Below are 18,502 nucleotides of genomic sequence, written 5' to 3' on the forward strand. Positions count from 1 at the left end.
CTTTATGTATGCTGATTCAGCACAGCGCAGTACTGCCTGGACTATCTATCATGTCCAGCTTTGTAGATTCAAATCAGGTCGCCTAATGTTTCGGAACGACTCTGCTTTACACAATGTGGCAAAATGCTACCTCGAGAGTAAAAGTCGCTGAACATACACAGAAACCGCCCTCACAGAAACGCTAATCTCGTATTCCTCGACCTAACAAGTGGCTCTGTCTTGTTCTTCTACTCATTCCCTTTGTGCTCCCTCACTACGACTTTATCTACAGTCTCGCCTAAAACGCATAGGAAAGACCAGGTGTCTACGCCTCGATCCATTCATCGCGCAACAAACCTTGGTTCAGACATTTCCTCAGCCAATTCTACTCTTTGGCTTTTAGTGTGCCTTGACGATGGTAACCTAAAGAAGGCGAACGCGTTGCCAGGGACAACACGCTAGAACTCAAAGTGGTATCTCAGTTTGTTGTTATGGTTATTCGAGGAACTTCTCTAGAGGCGAAGTTGTAATCATTGCAGTTGTCAGTCAGCTGCATCAACGCCTGCTGACGAAAGCCGAGCCGAGGCGATTGATGACGCTAGAACCCCGTCAGCAAGTCGAGCCGAGCGCGCTGCATTCACGAACACGAACAGCCTCTGTCCGCCCAACCCACCATCATGTCCGCTTCCGAAGTCCTCTCCGCTCTCCACTCAGAAACCCCTGTCGAACTTCTCTCTGCTTTCCTTGCCAACCGCCCCGTCGAACTCCTCTCCGCCTTTCTCTCTGTCCAACCCCTCGAGCCTGTCCTGATCTTCACCTCCGCCGAAGACGCAGCCCTCTTCCGATTGCGCTGCAAGCAAGGTCGCATCCTGCCAGATTTGCCCCAGACATGGGTGTACCTGCCCATGCCTGAGGGGTTGCTACGTGTGCGTACAGCGCATATGGGGAATGTGGCGTTTGAGTTTAGTAGTGGGCAGGCTGCGAGAGGGTTTAATGCTGGGATCAAGGGTCTAGGGGAGATCCGTGGGGATCCTGGGGAGGATAGTATCGTGAATCTGGGGATGGAAAATTATTAGGCGGGGAGAGGCAAGGTGTGGTAATTGGTGTGTGCTGTTGAGTGGTGACTGTGTGTGGGATGATATATTTATCTTGGCTAGTTTGGCAGGCTCAATCTCTTCTGTACTCCTCGCGCAAGAGCTATAGGAGTGCTTGACGACAGTGCTATCGGGTTCACCGTTGTCTCGTCGACTGCGTGAAAAGTGTGGCCGTATTTAGGTGCTTTCATCGTGCTAGTCCTGAGGATTCGGCTTCTCGCTTGTCATGTTTTACACTCCATCGATTTTGTGTAAGTCTTGCTCCGCTGTTGTCTGTTCGAGCCAAGTCAGTTTTCTCCCATCTCTTAGTAGTCGTGACAAGCAATGTCCAGGACTAGTTTTTCATTTTCATACGACGTAGCCCCGAAGGCGATCATGTACAGTCACCCTTACCTGAGTAGCGATCACACGAGGTAAGAGCACTCTGCGCCTTCTCTTCCACGCCATGAACAGCCTCTTGGCGCTCTCATCCAACATCTTCTCTCATCATCAACTCCACACTTCTCACACCACACATTCATATCATTTCAACCGTCTATCGTTTATCAGCCAAACATATCTTTCGAAACAACCACACTTTCGCTCATCATGTCCAATCCCAGCGGCGACCCCCCACCACCATCCCCTCAACCCGATCAATAGCACAGATTATCAGATTTCCCGCTGGAACTAAGCTCGCTCGACGGCCTCCTTTTCGAAGTGAGAGGCGGTAACTCATCCAATGAAGATATGGAGATGTTTTGGACCATCCGCCCGCCTGGAGCGCAACCCATCTCCAATCCCACCACACAAACCCTCGAACCAGACGTCCCCCCACCACCTCCTGGAAGCCCGCACTCGCGTCATTCAGCCCCAGCAATCCTGACATCCCCACCCCACAACATCCCACCCCACATATACACCAACAAGCTCCCCAGCACGCCCTCCCCCACGAGAAGAAAACCAGCCATAACCCTCCTCCCCGTCCTCCCCGCAACACCCTACACCGACGCCGCCACCCCCCGCGCCGAAAAATCCCTCGCTTACATCACAGCCCAGCGCAAACTGCTGACCTGGTTCGACCTAAGCGCCGCAGACCAACTCCCACATATCATCGCGCGCCGCCTGACTGCTGCGCTGGGGACCCCGTCGCCCACCGCAAAACAGGCGCTGCGCTTCTGCTACTATATGCGCTCGCAGGGCTTCGACACGTATGCGCGGATCAAGAGCGGGCGGATGAGTCTTTTCCTCGCGGATGCGGAGACTTGGGAGCGCAGTGAGGATCGGGTGTATTGGACGCAGTTTGTTGGGACGGATGTGGTCGAGGATATTCCGATGGTTGATGCGGCGATGAGGAGGGATCCGATGGCGAGGACGAGGGCGGTGGCTGAGTTTGGGCTTGTGGGGGTTGGGGATGGGCCGGGGGAGACGGCGCTTGACGATGTGAATTCGGAGTGGGATGAGGATGAGGATGAGGACGAGGACGAGGACGAGGACGAGGACGAGGACGAGGAGGCAGCGCTGGACCGGGATGCGGCGGCGGCGGCGGTGCTGGCGATGAATATCGTGTCCAATGGGCCGATGAGCAGGGACGCGATGGCGAGGCATATGGCGGCTGCGATGGAGAGGGATATGGCGTCGAATGCGGCGATGCATAGGCAAGCCATGGCGGGGATAAGGGAGGCGAGGAGGAGAAGGAGGAGGAGGGAAGCGAGGATGGAGCGAGGGTGGAGTGAGACGGTGCCTACGCCTACGCTTGATGCGACGTATGCTGCTGCTGCGAGGCGGAGGGATGAAGCTGAGAGGCAGAGGGATGAAGCTGAGAGGCAGAGGGATGAAGCTGTGAGCGAACTTGCTGCGCTTGAAGAGTCTCTTCGTGCGGTTCGTGGGCGGGAGTAGTCATATTCGAAGTCGGACTTTGATATAAAATAAGCTACTCAGTATGATACGAATATCAATCAACTAAGCATGAAACAAAGACTTTACGGCAGTGCCAAATAAATCCAACACCATAACATCCATAACTAGAGACTCGGAAAACATACCATCTTAAATGGGGTATCGATATATCCTCTCATCGGATCACATCACAGGATAGAACAGATGGATATCAGTTTACCTAGCTACACTATCTGTCCTTAAAAAAAAATTCCGCCGTGTGAACTTTATATCAACTCAACTATGTCCCCGCATTCTACCCCACTATACACACTCGACTCGGCTTTGACTTGACTGTATATCAAAACAAAAAGGACAAGATCAGCACCCGTGTATCCTATCAATCGGTCCATCGGTCAATCGGTGGCAAAATGCAGATACGATTCCGATTATGCTTATGACTGTTCCTGGATATAAACGATGTACAGATCCAGATACAGAAAAGGACAAAGACAAGCACAGCAAGTCCGACAACATAAAACACTACCCTACCTTACACTACATTACACTACCCTACCTTACACTACACTACACTACTCTACACTACATCCAACAAACACAACGGGGTATGACGTAGCCATCCATCTCCACCTCTGACTCCTCCCCTCCCCTACTCCACTTCCCCTACTCCACCAACCATCCATCCAAATCCCCAACCATCCAATCTCACCTGTACCTCCACCACATATCTCAAGCAATGACCCCCCTCAAAAAAATCCGCATAGTATGCATATCCGACACGCACAACACCACGCCCAAACTCCCCGCAGGCGACATCCTCATCCACGCCGGCGACCTAACAAATCAGGGGAGTTACGCGGAGCTAGAGCGGAGCGTGGCGTGGCTTAGTGGGTGTGCGTTTGAGGCGCGTGTTGTGGTGTGCGGTATGTACTCATATATACAACAACAACGGACGGGCTGGGGAAGTGAAGTGAAATAGAAGATATGTGATGGGATAGCTAACAACACAAAAGGAAACCACGACATCCCCCTCGACGCCCCCTTCCACGCCCGCGCCGCCGGGGGCTGGAAATGGCCCTCCCCCCAAAACCCGCAAGCATGCAGGAATCTTCTCCTCAACGCGCGAGGAATAACCTACCTCGAGCACTCCTCCACAACAATCCATCTCTCATCCGGCGTGCGGGTCAAAATCTTCGGGTCTCCGTACTCGCCGCTTGCGCCTGGGGGCAGGGAATGGGCGTTCCAGTACGACGACTCTGATGCGGCGCAGCTATGGGATGCCATGCCGGGGGATGCGGATGTAGTTGTTACGCATACGCCTGCGCGGGGCTTTGTTGATGGGGGGAGGGGGTGTGGGGGGTTGGGACGGCGACTGGGGGTTGTTAGGCCGTGGTTGGGGGTTTGTGGGCATGTGCATGGGGGGAGGGGGGTGGAGAGGGTGTTTTGGGATGGGTTGCAGGTGGAGAGGTGGAGGGACCCTGGGGAGGGGAATGGGAGGTTGTCGGTTGTGGATGCGACGAGAAGGCGGGGGGGGGAGTGGGTGCGTGTTTCTGCGAGGCGGGGGAGTGGTGAGGCGGAGGAGGAGGAGGTCCTTCAGCCTGGTGCTACTATGGCTATGACTACTGCTGATGCTGATGTGGTGGAGATGGAGAGCCTTGCTGATGGCGCCCTGGGGCAAAGTGAGGCACTGCGCATACTACGCCACACGAACGGCGTTGAGCGCGAACTCGGATGCGAGAGGCGCGAGACGGTCATGGTTAATGCTGCAGTGCTGGGCCCACGTGTTGGTGGGAAGACAGGCGGGTTCCAGAAACCGATTGTTGTTGACGTGGAGCTGCCTGTGGTAGGTAGGTAGGTAGTAGTTTGCATAATCGTTGAGTTTGGTTCTGGTGGAGTCATTGCATTGCATCACCTGCATCCATCCATCCATGCACCCACTCACAACAACAAACGGCCATGACCTCACTATGTACGTGGTTGGAAAATCTCCTGTTCTCTACCTACCAATGCATAGTCAGGCTGTGCTGCTCAATCCCAAACGTCCACGTTGGACACGTTAGAGGACCTGGCGATGATGGAGAGGAAAGCCGCGATTCGCTGGCTGCCCCGCTTTCATCCCCCGCATTAGTCGACGCGTGGGTTGGACCAGTGCCAGGCAGCGGGACGGATCGAAATGAGCAAAGCTGGCGACGCAACCGCGCGAATCTCCCTGATCGGCGCGAAAGTGGGTGAAGGTTATCCTTGCAAGAACAAGGAGGGAGTGTTCAGGGACGGAGGAGGACGAGCGAGGGGGAGTGGAAAAATACACAAGTGTTGCAGGGCCAGGCTCGTGACTTGTGACTGCGGGACTTTTGGTCTCAAGTGATTGATTGACTGACGGATTGATCGATTCAACGGCTTCCAGGCGGTGACGGTTATGGCGCGATGCTTCATTTTTTTCTCTCTCGCAAGGTCACGTCTATGCAGCATCACTTGCAAGTCTCTCCACTCTGGCTGCTACGGCGGGGGTGATTGGAAGACGGGATCCAGGTTCTTCGATGATGCACAGCGTGCCTATCGGAGGAGGGTCGGGCAGTGGGTTTCGAAACAAGACCATGTGGACGCTTCACGGCGCGATTGGATTCGTGACTTTTTAGCATGCACGGAGCGAATCGCGCGATGCAAGGTGAGCGTGGCTGGCGACCCGAGTCGGGCCAGGCAGCTGAGAGATGAGGTCTGGCGCCCTGAGCGTGCGTGATGATGCATGTGCCTATGGCGTGAAGCGGTTGCAGGCAGGCCTGAATGGAGACGTGAGGCCCCGAGGTTAGGGACGTATTGTCAGACGGCTGCAGAGCCCATTATAGTCGCCCAGCACCCGCAGGCTGACTTGCTTCTTCGCCCTGTGCTCTTGCTGGTGTTTATATCTGGACTCTTTTCATCTACCTACCTATCTACTTGGTCCCTCCGTAATCTTCACTGTTGTCTTCCCGTCGGGTGTGCAAGCGTCGACACTGGCTGCATCGGTGACGTCGCCCCCTCACCGCAACTCCCCCGACTTCCCCTTCAGGCGCTGCGCTGCTCGGCCAACGCCTGCCACGAGGCCGCATCTGTTGCTCGCAGCAGTCAACAAGACCAATCCAGCGTCGCTGTTCGCCAGAGCACGGCAAGACTGTCTGGCACGACGCTCTCTCACGCGCCAAGCCCTTGCCACGACCTTCTGCGGCCTTCTAGTCGCCAGGCACGAGAGCTGCTCCGCCTTAGTCAGCTCACCCCATAGCAGGGACACCGCCGCACCGCAAACCCGGCCAGCACGCTCGCCAGCACGCCCGTCATCGTCCCGACTGCCACGACGCTCGTTAAAGCGACCCCCGTGCCCGTCCACGTCTGCCCATTGCTGTCCTGCTGCCTGCTGCCTGTTACTTGCTTTGTTGCCACACCGTCAGCCACACCCGGCCGCGTGCTTCCGCCACAGAAGCGTCTGGCCGCCGTATCGCCTGGCCGTGTCCCGTCGTATCACTTGCATGTGTCTGGCACCGTGTCCGCCACCCGCCGCGCCCTTATAACACCCGCGCACGCGTCTTGACGCTGCACCCCAACCATGGCCTCCCCCCTGCCCGACCACTGGGCCGCCCTGGGCGTCGACCGCACCGCCGACGCCGCCACCATCAAGAAGACGTACCGCAAGCTGGTGCTCAGCTGCCACCCGGACAAAGTCCAGGACGAGGCGCTGAAGGAGCAAAAGGCCGAGGAGTTCCACAAGATCCAGCAGGCCTACGAGGTGCTCAGCGACGACGACCGCCGCAGCACCTACGAGGCCGAGCTGAAGCTGGAGCAGCTGCGCAAGGAGAAGCTCGCCCGAACAGGCGCGGCTGCGAATACGGATACGAAGAGTACCCGCTTCGACAGCCGCGCGTCGAGTGGAGCTTACCCTGCCAACACCTCCTCCCAGCGCTACACCACCGAGGAGCGCCGCCCGTCGCGCGGTTTTGATGAGGACCGCTACTATGACGGCCGCCGCAAGTACGACGGCGAAGACGCCTACGCCCGCTCCAGCCCGCCCTCGCGCGCTGCCCGCCCTGAAAAGGAATCGAGCGCGAGGGCTGCCCGTCCCACGCCCGACCGCACGCGCTCCGACCGCAACAAGACGCGCGACCGCGAAGACCGCCGAGACCGCAAGTTTGTCTCGGTGGAGAGCGAGTCGTCGGACGAGAAGGCACGCTACGAGGCCGAGTGGAAGCGCCGCAACGCTGAAGAAGAGGCACGCAATCGACGCAGTGCCGAGGAGGAGGCGCGCACCCAGGCCGCCGAGGCGCGACGCAAGGTCGAGGAGCAGCGGCGGTCGTACGAGGACTCGCGCTACGACTCGACGTCGCGCAAGCTGAGCCAGCAGGCCGAGGAGGCCCTCCGCTACCAGCACCGGTCGCGCGCTGACGTGCAGGCTGAGATCCGCCCCTCGCCTGTGAGGACCGCCTCGCGCGACTACTACACCAGCGAGCGAGGCCCCTCTCGACGCGAAGTCCCGTCCCGCCCCGAGCCTGTGCGCAGGTCGTCTGCCCGGCCCAAGGAGCGTCCCGTCCCATCAGGCCGCGAACGAGAGCGCGGCATGCCTGAGATTGTCGAGTGGGGCGAGGACCGCAGACCCCCTCTCTTCAAGCACTCGTCCTCGTCGCCCGCCGACATCCAGCTCCCGCGCTCCATGCCTCAGCGCTCCTTCACGGGCGGGGAGCCCCTCCCACGCGACCACCGCCGCGGAGACTCCTCCCCACCACCCACCTTCTCCCGCTCGTCCACCATGCCCACCGGCCCCTCCTCATCCTCCCGCAGGAAAGACACAACCGCCCGTCCCTCCACCCTCCGCGAGACCATGACCCCCGAGCACAGCCCCGAGCACGACCACCCCTCCACCACAAAGACAAAACACTACTACTACCCCACCCCCAGCGGCGGCGTGCCCCTGCGCCCAGACGACATGTCCTCAGCCAGCACGCACCGCACCACGCTCCGCGAGCCAGACCACTACCGCCAGCGCTCGCCCTCGCCCCTAACCCGGCCCCCCATCGGCCCAAACAGACACGAATCCCAGTACTCGACCGCAGGCATCCCCCCGCCCCCCATGGGCCGCTCAAACTCAAGCCGCAACGTCTCCCCCGTCCGCGGCCGCCAGCAGCCCCCGCTCTACGGCGAAATGAACTCGGACCATGCGCGTCGTGAGAATGCGCGCAGGCAGACTAGCTTCAGTCCGCATGATGTCGCGTATACGAAGAAGATTGGCCCGGATGATGTTAGGTGGGCGCCTAAGGAGGGTGGGACCCAGAGGGGTGAGAGGGAGTATGCTAGTAAACCTAGTCTGGGGCGGACTGCTACGTATGTTTATTAGGTGTGGATTGGAGTGGGTATATATCTGTGTGTGCGTGTTTGCGGCGTTTGGCCCTGGATTTGGTCTTGGGTGGATATGTTTGTTTTTTCTGTTGGTATTTTTTTTGAAGGTGCGCCGCTCGACGTTTCGCAAGGGCTGCTGTTACGTCGGTGGGTGAGTGGGTGTGAGTGTGCGACTATTTATTTCTATATATTTCTTGCTAGGTATAAGGATTAGTATATGGATTTGCATCAATATGAATATGACGATTGACTTGATTTCCACTACGTCTTCTGATGTGATGTGATGTGAGCTGGTTTGTGGGCTTTTTATGCGCTTCTGTTTGTCCACGGAATCTGTGGTTTTCATGCCGATGGTGTGAATTCCTTGTTCATCAATAATGGTCTACGTACTAGGTTTTATCTAGGCAGGTACGGATGTCCATCTATCTGGGACTCGGTATCAGCATATTATGGACTAAACACGCAGCTTCTTAGACAGCAAACTGTATATACTCGAAGAGCAGTATCGTCCCACCTCCCCGACGATGAACAATGAGCAAGAAGCGCCTGACTGGTCGTAAAGCCATGAATACCGAATCTAACCCACGTTGTCCAAAACATCACAAGCCCATTCCCCACGTAGAATAACAAGTTCAAAATCGCATTGTGTATAAACGTGGCGGTGCAGTCCAACTACAAAATCTGATTGGCTAATCGCTACTCGACTCATAGTGGCGCTCGCCTCACTAAGTCACAGTCAGAACCACAATCCAAACATCCAACCATCCACCAACCAACCAACGAAACAAATACTGACTCATATCCACTCACCTCACCTCACCTCCCCTCCATAAAACCCCCTCCATAAACCCCCCTAGCTATCTCACCCAACCAACCCACAACTTCCCCCCGCCAGAATACCAAAATTCCTCCCAAACCACCCCTCACAAACACCCTCAAAATGGCCCGAGGAGGCGGTATGCGAAACCCCGCCAACCAACCCCGCGACCAGCAGGTCTCGCGAAAAGTAAGCTGGTTACTGCGCCATGGGGCGGGGGCTGAGGGACTGAAGTTGGGGGAGGGCGGGTATGTGAATGTGGGGGATGCCGTGAGTATAAATTTCGTTTTTTGGTTTTGGTAGATGGGGAGTTTTAGGGGGGGGGGGGGAAGATATGGAAAGATGGTGGTGGGATGGATTGCTGACTTCCCATGAAAAAGTTGAACACGCGCTGCCTCAAAGCCCTACACGTAACATTCCCCGAACTTCGCGAGGTGGTGGCTTCGAATGACAAACAGCGTTTCTCCATGATCCCGCTCAACCAACCCGCCATCGAATCAGAATCAGACTCACCATCCAACTACCTAATCCGCGCAAACCAAGGGCACTCCCTCCCCCTGTCCTCCACCTCCCTCCTAACCCCCATCACCCACCAAGCAAACAATATCCCACGCACAGTAATCCACGGCACACACGACCGCGCATGGCCCCTCATCCTTCAAAGCGGCGGCCTGCGCCCCATGGGGCGGAACCACATTCATTTCGCCGTTGGACTGCCTACACCCCTATCCCCCTCATCCACCCCAACGAACCCCGAAACAGAAGAAGAGCCAAAAGTCATATCCGGCATCCGCCGCTCCGCAACAGTGCTCATATACATCGATATCCGCGCCGCGCTCAATGCGGGGATTTCGTTCGGCGTGTCGGAGAATGGGGTTGTGCTTACGGAGGGGGATGGGGAGGGGAAGTTGGGGTGTGAGTTTTTTGAACGGGTGGTGGGGAGGGGGGGGGAGGTGCTTATGGAAGGGGGGGTGATGCCGGAGGGGGTGGTTGTTGATGTTGGGGGGTGGGAGGGGGTGGTTGGTAGGGGGGGGAGGGGGAAGGGGAGGAAGAGGGGAGGTGGGAAGAGGGGGGGACGAGGGGGGAAGGCTGTGGATGGGGAGAGGGAGGGGGAGGCGAAGGATGCTGTGGCGGAGGAGTGAGGGGTGTGTAGGTAGGAGAGGGGAGTTGGGACATGGGCTTATGTATTCGATCTCGCTTGAACAGACAGACACTCCCAGGGGAAGGGAAAAGTCCATCACTCACTCACTTACCCAGAATTAATAACCACATGAACACTTGACAAAACAGCAATATCATCGCACTAGCAAAACACGTAGTGGGCTGGAATCTCAACTCTTTTATATACATAAACACCTACACACACATATATATACATGTCCATCCACCGCTGACTTAGACCGAGATTGAGACCGAGATTGTGATTAGTGCAGACCAGAACAGACCAACACATCCCAGCAGTGCTGCAAGGCCATCACCTCAGGCTAGTTACCGTTCGCATTGAACAGGTTAAGTAGGTAGATAGGTAGAGTAGGTAGAGTAAGCAAGCGGCACTCCACGCAATGCAACGTGGTTAAAGCACCTTGTACACAATATAAATGCAAAGCTGCACACCACCCCCCTTCCCTCCCCACCCAACCATCCAACCAACCAACCCTCACGGCCCAGGATACCCAATCTCCTCACGATGATCATCGACAACCCTCCCATACCTGCCACCCAGTCAGCACACACATCCCAACGCTCAGCAGGGGAGGGGTATAACAAAGCAAAAAACTCACTCAAGCAACAACCGAAAAAACCAAGCCTCAAAGTCCACCTTCCGCAACGCCCTATCATGCCACCCCGTACTCCTCTCAGCAATAACCCTCGCCCTCCTCTCCCCCTCCGTCACCCCATTCCCCCCCTTATCCGCCTTCTTGGCGTTTTTCTTCGGCACAACCCCCTCCCCCACCCCCGTTCCATCCCCACTAAACCACCGCACAAGATCCAAATGCTCATCCCCCCTCAGACTAAGCGGCACAAAATGCACCCACGGCTGCAGCCACTCCGCATGCCACTCGCGAAAAATAGCCATCTTATACGTCAAGCTCCTACTCTGCAGGAAGCTATAAAAGCGGCCCGAGAAAGCATTCCCATCCATGTCGAGCAGGTGCTTGTAGAACCACGCGTCCTGGCCGTCGACGCGCTCGACCACGTCGAAGAATTCCGTCTGTGCGTCGCAGTCCCCTGGGTCGCATTGGCCGACGTGGCTGAATTTTACGTCGATGAGGTGCTCGAGGGCGCGGCGGGTGATGTTTGTTACTGCGTAGGTTGTTGGGTCTGTATGTGTGGGGGTGAGGATCTGGGCTTTATCCGGGGCATTGAGGCGGCGGACGATGTGTTGGCGGTGCTGGCGTCTCCAGCCGCCATTGCGACTAAACCCGCCTGTTGTGGAGCCGCGCCAGTAGAGGCTGTTTGTCTTATTCTCCCATGCGGTGTCGCGCTCTTCGTTGTAGCCTACGTTGCCGTTCCAGTACCACGGGCTGGGGTAGAGGATGTCTTGGAAGCTGGAGATTTTGGACGAGGAGAAGATGGGTGTGAGCTCGTGGGTGATGCTGAACGCGTTGGGGCGCTCGAAGAAGCCAAATGTCGATGAGAGCGACGGGGAGTTGCAGATGTCGGAGAAGGCTGTTGAGTTGTAGATGTAGTTGAGCGGGCCGGCGGCGTACATGGTGAGATTATCTGCGGCATAGTCCTCGAATGTTTGGGCCTGGCTGTCTGAAGGACATGAGAACCGCGAGTGCGTCCAGGTCTGCTGGTGGGCGAATCTGTTGAACTTGGATGTGCTCATCTCGGTAAAACGCTTCCCATCATTCATCTCAGCGGGTCGTCCCGAGAAGGCATTTCGTGGCGTTTTGTTCTTGGTAGCACGCGGAAGAACCTCATCTCGCGCCTTTGCAATCATCGCCGACAGCAAGTCGTTGGGGACCACGACTCGAGGCTCGTCGTGGATATTGAAACCAAGATCCATGTCCGGGAGGTACTGCACGAACTTCTCCATCATGCCAGCGGCCGCCCTCTGTTCCCAGTCTTGGCCATTCTCAATCTTGACAATCTCGCCATCGCGTATCGCCACCCCAATCAAGGCGCTGTCGTCATGGCCTATAGCCTTTGTGATGCGCGATCGAATTGTTGCTGGCGCAACGGCCCAAAACGGAACTAGCATCTCTACAATGGTGTCGTACTCGTCGATCATGACAACGTCGTTGCGAACAGCAAACTCATACCACTTGTCAAAGTGGGGAGGTGGTGCCACACCGTGTCTGCGGCGGTACTCACGGACGGCATCAGCCAAAGATTTTGACTGACGATTCAGCATTCTCTCAAATTTGTCCTCCGCCGCATTGATCAATTGAGCAGCCGGATGTCCGAGACTCATGTTGAGCGACATGGGCTGGAGCGGCGTCGCGGGAGGGATGACGGTGAAGGGAGAAGTGATTCTTGGTGGGATTTCATGATGCATGCCGGATGCATTTCGTAAGAGTAGAAGGGTGGTTGAAAGCAACGTAATTCCAACCATCATGCGTCTAAACCGTATGGAACTGCGAATGTCGACAAACGACGTAGATGAAGAGCCAGACAGGTATATCAACGCCGACGACCCGTATATTATGGTGAACCAAACGCCGGAAAATGAGGTTGCAAAGACTAGCTTTGCGCATAGATACGAAAAGAGAGTCAACAGGGAGACGTGCACTGCCCCTTGCTGAGAAAGCTGGGTTTATTTGTTAGCGCATGTCATGGGAAGTCTCGAATGGCTATAAAGTGGGTGAACACTTACTATGAGAAAGATCAAGACATTCACAACAACGTTTGCAAGAATCATCCACAGCACGCGTTGCAGAGTGTGATAGTAATGCACAGGTTTCCAAGACACATGTGTTCTGGTGGGCTCCATCAGAAACGCCGCAACGCCGCATGCGATAGTCATGGCAGCCGCGACATCTCTCAGCGCAGCCACGCGTTGCTCATTCCGGCTTCCACTCACGGAGCTTCGGCGAGACAAGGTCCCATTTGCGGACACCAAACCACGATTGCCGCCTGCAATGTCGTCCCTTGCGCCAGTCACGGCTTCTCCGAAAAGAACCAGACCAGTACCTGCGAACATGGCGCTGCTGATGCCCAGAACAGAGGTTGGGGCCGTGGTGTAGAGGGCAAGCACCGCGCTCGCACACACCGTCAGGACAGCCAATATCTGGTGGGACCCATGATGCGACCGCGGCTCGGGAGAGATGCTTGAGGAAGGCGCCGACTCGTCGAAGGGAGAGTAGGACGGTAATGTAATGTGTTTCGAGAACTGCTCATATTCGGAGATGAGGACGGCAAAGAGCGGGAGGAGGCCCTGAGATGTGTGAGCCACTGATATGTTGCTCTTTGCCAGGATGTATAAGTACCTTTGTCGCCCAGACGCCCTGCTTGTCGCAAGTAGCTCTCTCGCATATCAGGGAGAGGGCCAGGAATACGCCCGCAAGCCAGCCCTGTGTCCTCCTCTTACCGCCAGTGTGTGACCAGAGCCCCGCGAGGAATATAGTCGGAACCCATATGAGCGCCCACGAGACGGTTGCTATGAGCAGCGAGTGCTGTGCGGGCGTGTGAACATTTGCGACAGTCGCAAGGATGCTAAAGGGCAGCGGTATGAATAGCTGGTGGTATCTGACGATCTTTTCGACTATTAGGGACGCGGCCGGGTGCATTGGAGCAGAAGAAAAGGTGAGCGCTCGTCGGTGGGCATGGAGTCGTGTGGCATGTGTTGATCGAAGCTCGATTGGTGTTGCCGGGTTGGGTGTGGAAGGGGTGGACGTGGATTCAGGGTCTGCCAAGCCATGACGCAGGCTTTGCTTTTATTTCTTTCGTGAAGTATTTCCACTCAAACTGTTAAACTCCTTTGTGTGCTGGTCGTTCACAACCCACGGGACGGTTAGATTCGACAATGATTCTCCTCTTTCCCTCTTTCTTCTCTATCTATTGCACGCACAACACTACACGAGAAAACGACATGATCGTCGCCGCTCAAACTCACCCCAACACCAATCCCTCTCATTCTCCTCTCCCTCCATACTCCTCCCCTTCCATTCTCCTCCCGCATATCCCCACAAGAGTGCAACAAGCGTTTCAAGGCCCGCCATAGGCATGACGTCTCACAGCAGCCTGCCTACCTACCTACCTATACAAGCCAAACACGGGAAGATCACAAGGTCGATCTCGATCGCCCATCGTCCATCCTGCCATGTATAGACGCATAAGAAAGCAGACCCCGTGGTGAATCTTGCAAGCAGCTTTGTCGTGTAGATTTCCGTCTTGTTGCGTCTCGTTTCGTTGCTCGTGTTTCATTTCAATCTCATTCATCAGTCAGTCACTTTGTCAGTAGATCCTCGTCTCAGCATGCAGACAGATATATCGGATCAACACACTCGATTCAATCCTCCGCCATCCAACCTATATACAAACTACCCCCCGTCACCAAGCACACCAGACAGTCCCCCCTCCCCTTGCCTTCTTCTCGCAAGAAAAAAGCGTTATAAATAACGTCTCAGCTCGAGAACCGAAAGAAGAAAAATATATAGTTTAAAAAGAGAAAAGGAAAAAACTCCAATACATGAGTTTTGAAAAAGCGAAGCCAGGCTCTCGACGCGCGACACGAAACCACGCCGACACTAGTCACACCGCAAAGCTTCAACCTCAAGAGCGCAAAGGTACGAAAGGCCCTCTCCTCGGTGCTTTGGCGGGTGCGGCGTCGGCAAGGGAAAGAAAATCGTTGTCGGCGGAGATGGATCGCTAGAGGGCTGATATGGTGGTTTTACAGGCGGTGGAAGATGTGGAATGTGGAATGTGGAATGTGGGATATGTGTTGTGGGTGGGGATAGGAATAAGAATGTGATGAATGGGGCGACGGCAGGGTACTACTCCTCCATCCTCCCGAAGAAAGCGTCGTCGTCTTCGTCTGCGCGGCCGCGACTGCGCGAGTTGGACTGGCGGTAGTCTTCTTCATCTGCAAACTGGTCGTCGTCCATGTCGACATCAACATCGACATCGACGTCAACGTCTTTGCTCTCGCTGTGGTAGCGGTAGCTGTTGCGCATGCTAGACTGCTGCGGTGTCACGATGGTGTTGCCTGACAGGGTCCTCGCGCTGAAGCTCAAAAACTTGGCAGGTAGCGGCGGCACGGGTGGCACGTCCGACGGCAGCGCAACAGGACCCGAGGTGGGCGTGCCGTAGGAGCAGCTCAGCAGGCCGACGGCGGCAGCAAGGTCCGAAGGGTCGTTGGTGCCGTCATCGTGATAGGAGCCGGCAAGCGAGGTGCCCGAGGTGGTCGGGCGATCGGACACGTTGCTCCAATGGCGAAAGTGGCCGGCGTTGCCATTGTCGGAAAAGACGGTCGACTGGTAAGATTGGCCGTAAGCGGAGCTGGTGGCCGAGTAGCGCTTGACGGAGCGGGCTGCAAATTGCGAGCGGAACGACCCCACGGCATGGTCGTCGAGTTGCGGGGGCGGGGTAGTTTCAGTGGAGCTCAACCCGTCACGCAAGCCAGACGAAGCCGAGGCCGCGGGCGAGGCAGACGAGTGGTCGCTGTCGCCCGCGTCGCTCTCCTTGTTCATGGCGACGAGGACGGAGGCGGCCTCGAGGAGCTGCACCTGCTGGTGCTTGGAGATGAGCAGCTTGGACGTGTACTGCCACTCGGGCGTGTGCTCCCAACTAGGATAAAAGTCAACGCTGGACGAGAGGCGGGAGAGGTGAGAGATGCGGGAGGTGCAGGAAGTGCGGAAGAGGCAGGAGAGACAGAGGAGGCAGAAGAGACAGGGCAGAGGGGAGAGGGCAGTGCAGAGGCGGGCCGGCGAGGAAGAGGGCATCCGTCGTGGGGCGTGCAAGTGTGTGGGCGGACGGTGGTGGGCTTAGGGTTACTGACAGGTGCTTGGTCAGACAGCTGCTGTGCTTGTATCCCTTGCCGCATTTTTCACATCGCAGGTCGCTGCCGCTTGTGCGCTTGCTGCTGCTGCCACTGCCGTCGCCCTTGGCCAGCCGCGAGCCCTCGCTGGCCCGCCGTGTCCTCGACTTGGCGCCGGCCTGCTCGTGCTCGGGCATGGACGCCAGGGCGGGCCCGTCAGTGAGGGCTTCACCTCTGGCCGCCGCGCTGTAGCTGCCAGGGCTGAAGGGCGAGCCGTGGCCGGGCATGCTCGAGCCCATGGGCGGGTGTAGGGACACGCTGGGCCCGCGGAACTGCAGCGCGGGCTTGGACATGCGGCGCGAGCTGCTGGTCGTCGTCGTGGTGCCTGCCATGGCCGAGGGGCTCTCCAGCGGCGCCCCCGACATGCCCTTGGCCGCCGCAGCCAGAGCCGCAACATTGCTGCCCGCCGTCGAGCTCATGCTCTTCCTGCGCGTGACGCGATGCGCCGGGTTCAGCGACGCCATCGACACCGAGTGCGCGTGCGGCCGCGGCTTGGGGAGGGAGCCCGTGATGTTGCTCGAGTGCCGGTGCTGCGGAGAGGGACGGACGAGGGTAATCGGTTCCTAGACAGCCCGCACAGTCAGCCCCATTGTGCATGCAACTCTGACGGCAAGTGTGTGCGTGCCTTGAGGACAGTCATGATGATGATGATGTCTGCCAGCCAAACCAAAAAAAAAAAAAAAGTGTCGACGGGCGCGGGTGCTGGCGTGGATCTTGCAGACGTCAGCCAGACCTGGCAGTGGATGAGTCGTGGTGGTGCTTGGTGTTGCTTGGTTGCAGGGTTGCACAGCCCCGTGTGTCGGACTGATGATGCGGCTGGTCAGGTTCAGGTTCAGGTGCTGGTTCAGGCGCAGGTCAAGGCTCGGGTCAAGGCTCCAAGGGATGGATGCAGGGCAGGCGATATCAGAAAGTGTGTGAGAGGCGTCTGCTAAGCCGGGTCCCCCAAAATTATGGCACCCGCAGTGTGGACAGATGGTGGAATGCAATAGGACCCCAACGAGACCCCACTTCCCTCTCCGATTGTGTCGACGGCCGGGGGCGTGTGTGTCTGAGCGCGCACACCAGCGACTTGCGGTCAAGATTGCCCGTTTCAGCGTAAAAGGGGCCTTTGTTTGACGTCTTGGATAAACAGGAGCAGCAGGACGACTGTGCGCGCGCAATGTTTGGCTGCAATTACAGCGCTGCAACTTTTATTATTATTATTATTATCCCGCCCAGGGCACGCGGCGTTGGGGGTCACCCGGCAGTCGTAGCGCCAACGTGATCATCACCGATAAGTAACCTGAACTCCCCTCACAGTAACCGGCTCGGGCGTGGCTGTGGCTGAGGAAGCCGGTTCAAGGCAGGCATCGATTCACCACTGATAAGCACTCCCCATCCGGCACCGCCGAGACCTTGTTCCCACACGTCTTTGACAGCCATCATGACGTGCCCCAGCCCTCATCATCTTGCCTGTCGTTTGCCTGTCACGACCCCCCCCTCGCTGCCTCTACGTGCTGCCAAATTCAGGAACCCTTTGTGTGTGTTCCTGGCGCGACGCAGCCCATCGAGGCCGCCAGTTCTAGCGTGACGAACCATCCGCCCTCCTGCTACGCTGATTCGAGCGTGACATTGTGTAGATAGCCCGCCGCTTTAACGACGCCGATCAGCTTATAGCCGCCTACTTAGGCTACTCCGCGCGGATCAGAGCGGCCACGGGGAACCGAGCGCTTGTCTGGAGAACCTTGGTCTTGGACAAGCCTCAGCGATCGCTGCTATGAGCGACACAGGGTCGTCGTCTGCTGCGAAGACGATCCGTCGCACCCTTTTATTTCCTGCAACCTCCACCCCATCCCATCTCTCCATAATGCATGCCCCCATCCGAGTCTGCGGCACAAAAAGCTCTTGTCAGACCTGACATGACACCAAAACAGCGCACTTGGCGTCATCGCGATCCGCATCGTACCATCCACACACCCAATCGCCTTCCGCCCACGCCACCTCCTCAGTTTGTCATTCGCCCTGTGTGCCACACCCCCTCGCTCACCCACCCGGCACATGACAACCTGACAGCGGTGCCTTGGAAAGCCCGCTCCTTGCTGCAGGTCATGTCTGGGCCCGGGCTTTCGACCGGATCACCACGGTCGAGATCGCGTGCGTGTAGCGGGCCGTTGTGAGCGCGATACCCAGAACACACCTGCCAACGGAGATGCCCCGTATTTACTTGTCGTCGTCGTCGTTGCCGTCGTGAGAGAATACGATCATGACTGCGTCGTCCCAGGCAAATTCGTTTCGTCTCGGTAAACTCGTCCCCGCCGCTGAGATGACGGGGGAATACGGTTACGCTTAGACGATGCAATTCAGTAGTAGCGCATGGCTTGCGAATTCGCATCCCATACCCTATTCACGCCT

General features: G+C 57.0%; 7 protein-coding genes across 7 annotated transcripts; 5 read left to right on the forward strand and 2 right to left on the reverse strand.

Annotated features, from left to right (window-relative positions):
* Positions 1–656: 656 nt before the first annotated feature.
* P153DRAFT_389367 (uncharacterized protein) lies at positions 657–1,055 on the forward strand (the record flags this gene model as incomplete). The annotated part of the gene is made up of 1 exon (XM_033670837.1): positions 657–1,055. The coding sequence occupies one exon, from the start codon at positions 657–659 to the stop codon at positions 1,053–1,055; it is 399 nt and encodes a 132-aa protein (XP_033520312.1).
* Positions 1,056–1,802: 747 nt separating this feature from the next.
* Positions 1,803–2,951, forward strand: P153DRAFT_389368 (uncharacterized protein; the record flags this gene model as incomplete). The annotated part of the gene is made up of 1 exon (XM_033670838.1): positions 1,803–2,951. One exon carries the CDS (start codon positions 1,803–1,805, stop codon positions 2,949–2,951), a length of 1,149 nt encoding a protein of 382 aa, XP_033520313.1.
* A 736-nt stretch (positions 2,952–3,687) lies between these two features.
* On the forward strand, positions 3,688–6,290 carry P153DRAFT_389369 (Metallo-dependent phosphatase; the record flags this gene model as incomplete). The annotated part of the gene is made up of 3 exons (XM_033670839.1): positions 3,688–3,874; positions 3,965–4,798; positions 6,211–6,290. The coding sequence occupies 3 exons, from the start codon at positions 3,688–3,690 to the stop codon at positions 6,288–6,290; spliced, it is 1,101 nt and encodes a 366-aa protein (XP_033520314.1).
* A 238-nt stretch (positions 6,291–6,528) lies between these two features.
* Positions 6,529–8,593, forward strand: P153DRAFT_360224 (DnaJ-domain-containing protein; the record flags this gene model as incomplete). Its single annotated transcript, XM_033666905.1, has 3 exons — positions 6,529–8,294; positions 8,417–8,460; positions 8,511–8,593. The coding sequence occupies 3 exons, from the start codon at positions 6,529–6,531 to the stop codon at positions 8,591–8,593; spliced, it is 1,893 nt and encodes a 630-aa protein (XP_033520315.1).
* A 475-nt stretch (positions 8,594–9,068) lies between these two features.
* P153DRAFT_324305 (uncharacterized protein) lies at positions 9,069–10,262 on the forward strand (the record flags this gene model as incomplete). The annotated part of the gene is made up of 2 exons (XM_033665237.1): positions 9,069–9,396; positions 9,507–10,262. Coding segments are annotated over exons 1-2 (903 nt in total), but the record flags the coding sequence as incomplete, so codon positions are not given.
* A 521-nt stretch (positions 10,263–10,783) lies between these two features.
* P153DRAFT_425685 (glycosyltransferase family 90 protein) lies at positions 10,784–14,300 on the reverse strand (the record flags this gene model as incomplete). The annotated part of the gene is made up of 5 exons (XM_033672556.1): positions 10,784–10,838; positions 10,908–12,883; positions 12,950–13,510; positions 13,563–14,001; positions 14,197–14,300. 5 exons carry the CDS (start codon positions 14,298–14,300, stop codon positions 10,784–10,786), a joined length of 3,135 nt encoding a protein of 1,044 aa, XP_033520317.1.
* A 768-nt stretch (positions 14,301–15,068) lies between these two features.
* P153DRAFT_360227 (uncharacterized protein) lies at positions 15,069–17,533 on the reverse strand (the record flags this gene model as incomplete). Its single annotated transcript, XM_033666906.1, has 4 exons — positions 15,069–15,861; positions 16,073–16,674; positions 16,834–17,278; positions 17,409–17,533. The coding sequence occupies 4 exons, from the start codon at positions 17,531–17,533 to the stop codon at positions 15,069–15,071; spliced, it is 1,965 nt and encodes a 654-aa protein (XP_033520318.1).
* Between the last annotated feature and the right edge of the window lie 969 nt (positions 17,534–18,502).

This window comes from Dothidotthia symphoricarpi, assembly GCF_010015815.1.
Source record: "Dothidotthia symphoricarpi CBS 119687 unplaced genomic scaffold P153scaffold_19, whole genome shotgun sequence".
Classification (NCBI taxonomy): Eukaryota; Fungi; Ascomycota; class Dothideomycetes; order Pleosporales; family Dothidotthiaceae; genus Dothidotthia; species Dothidotthia symphoricarpi.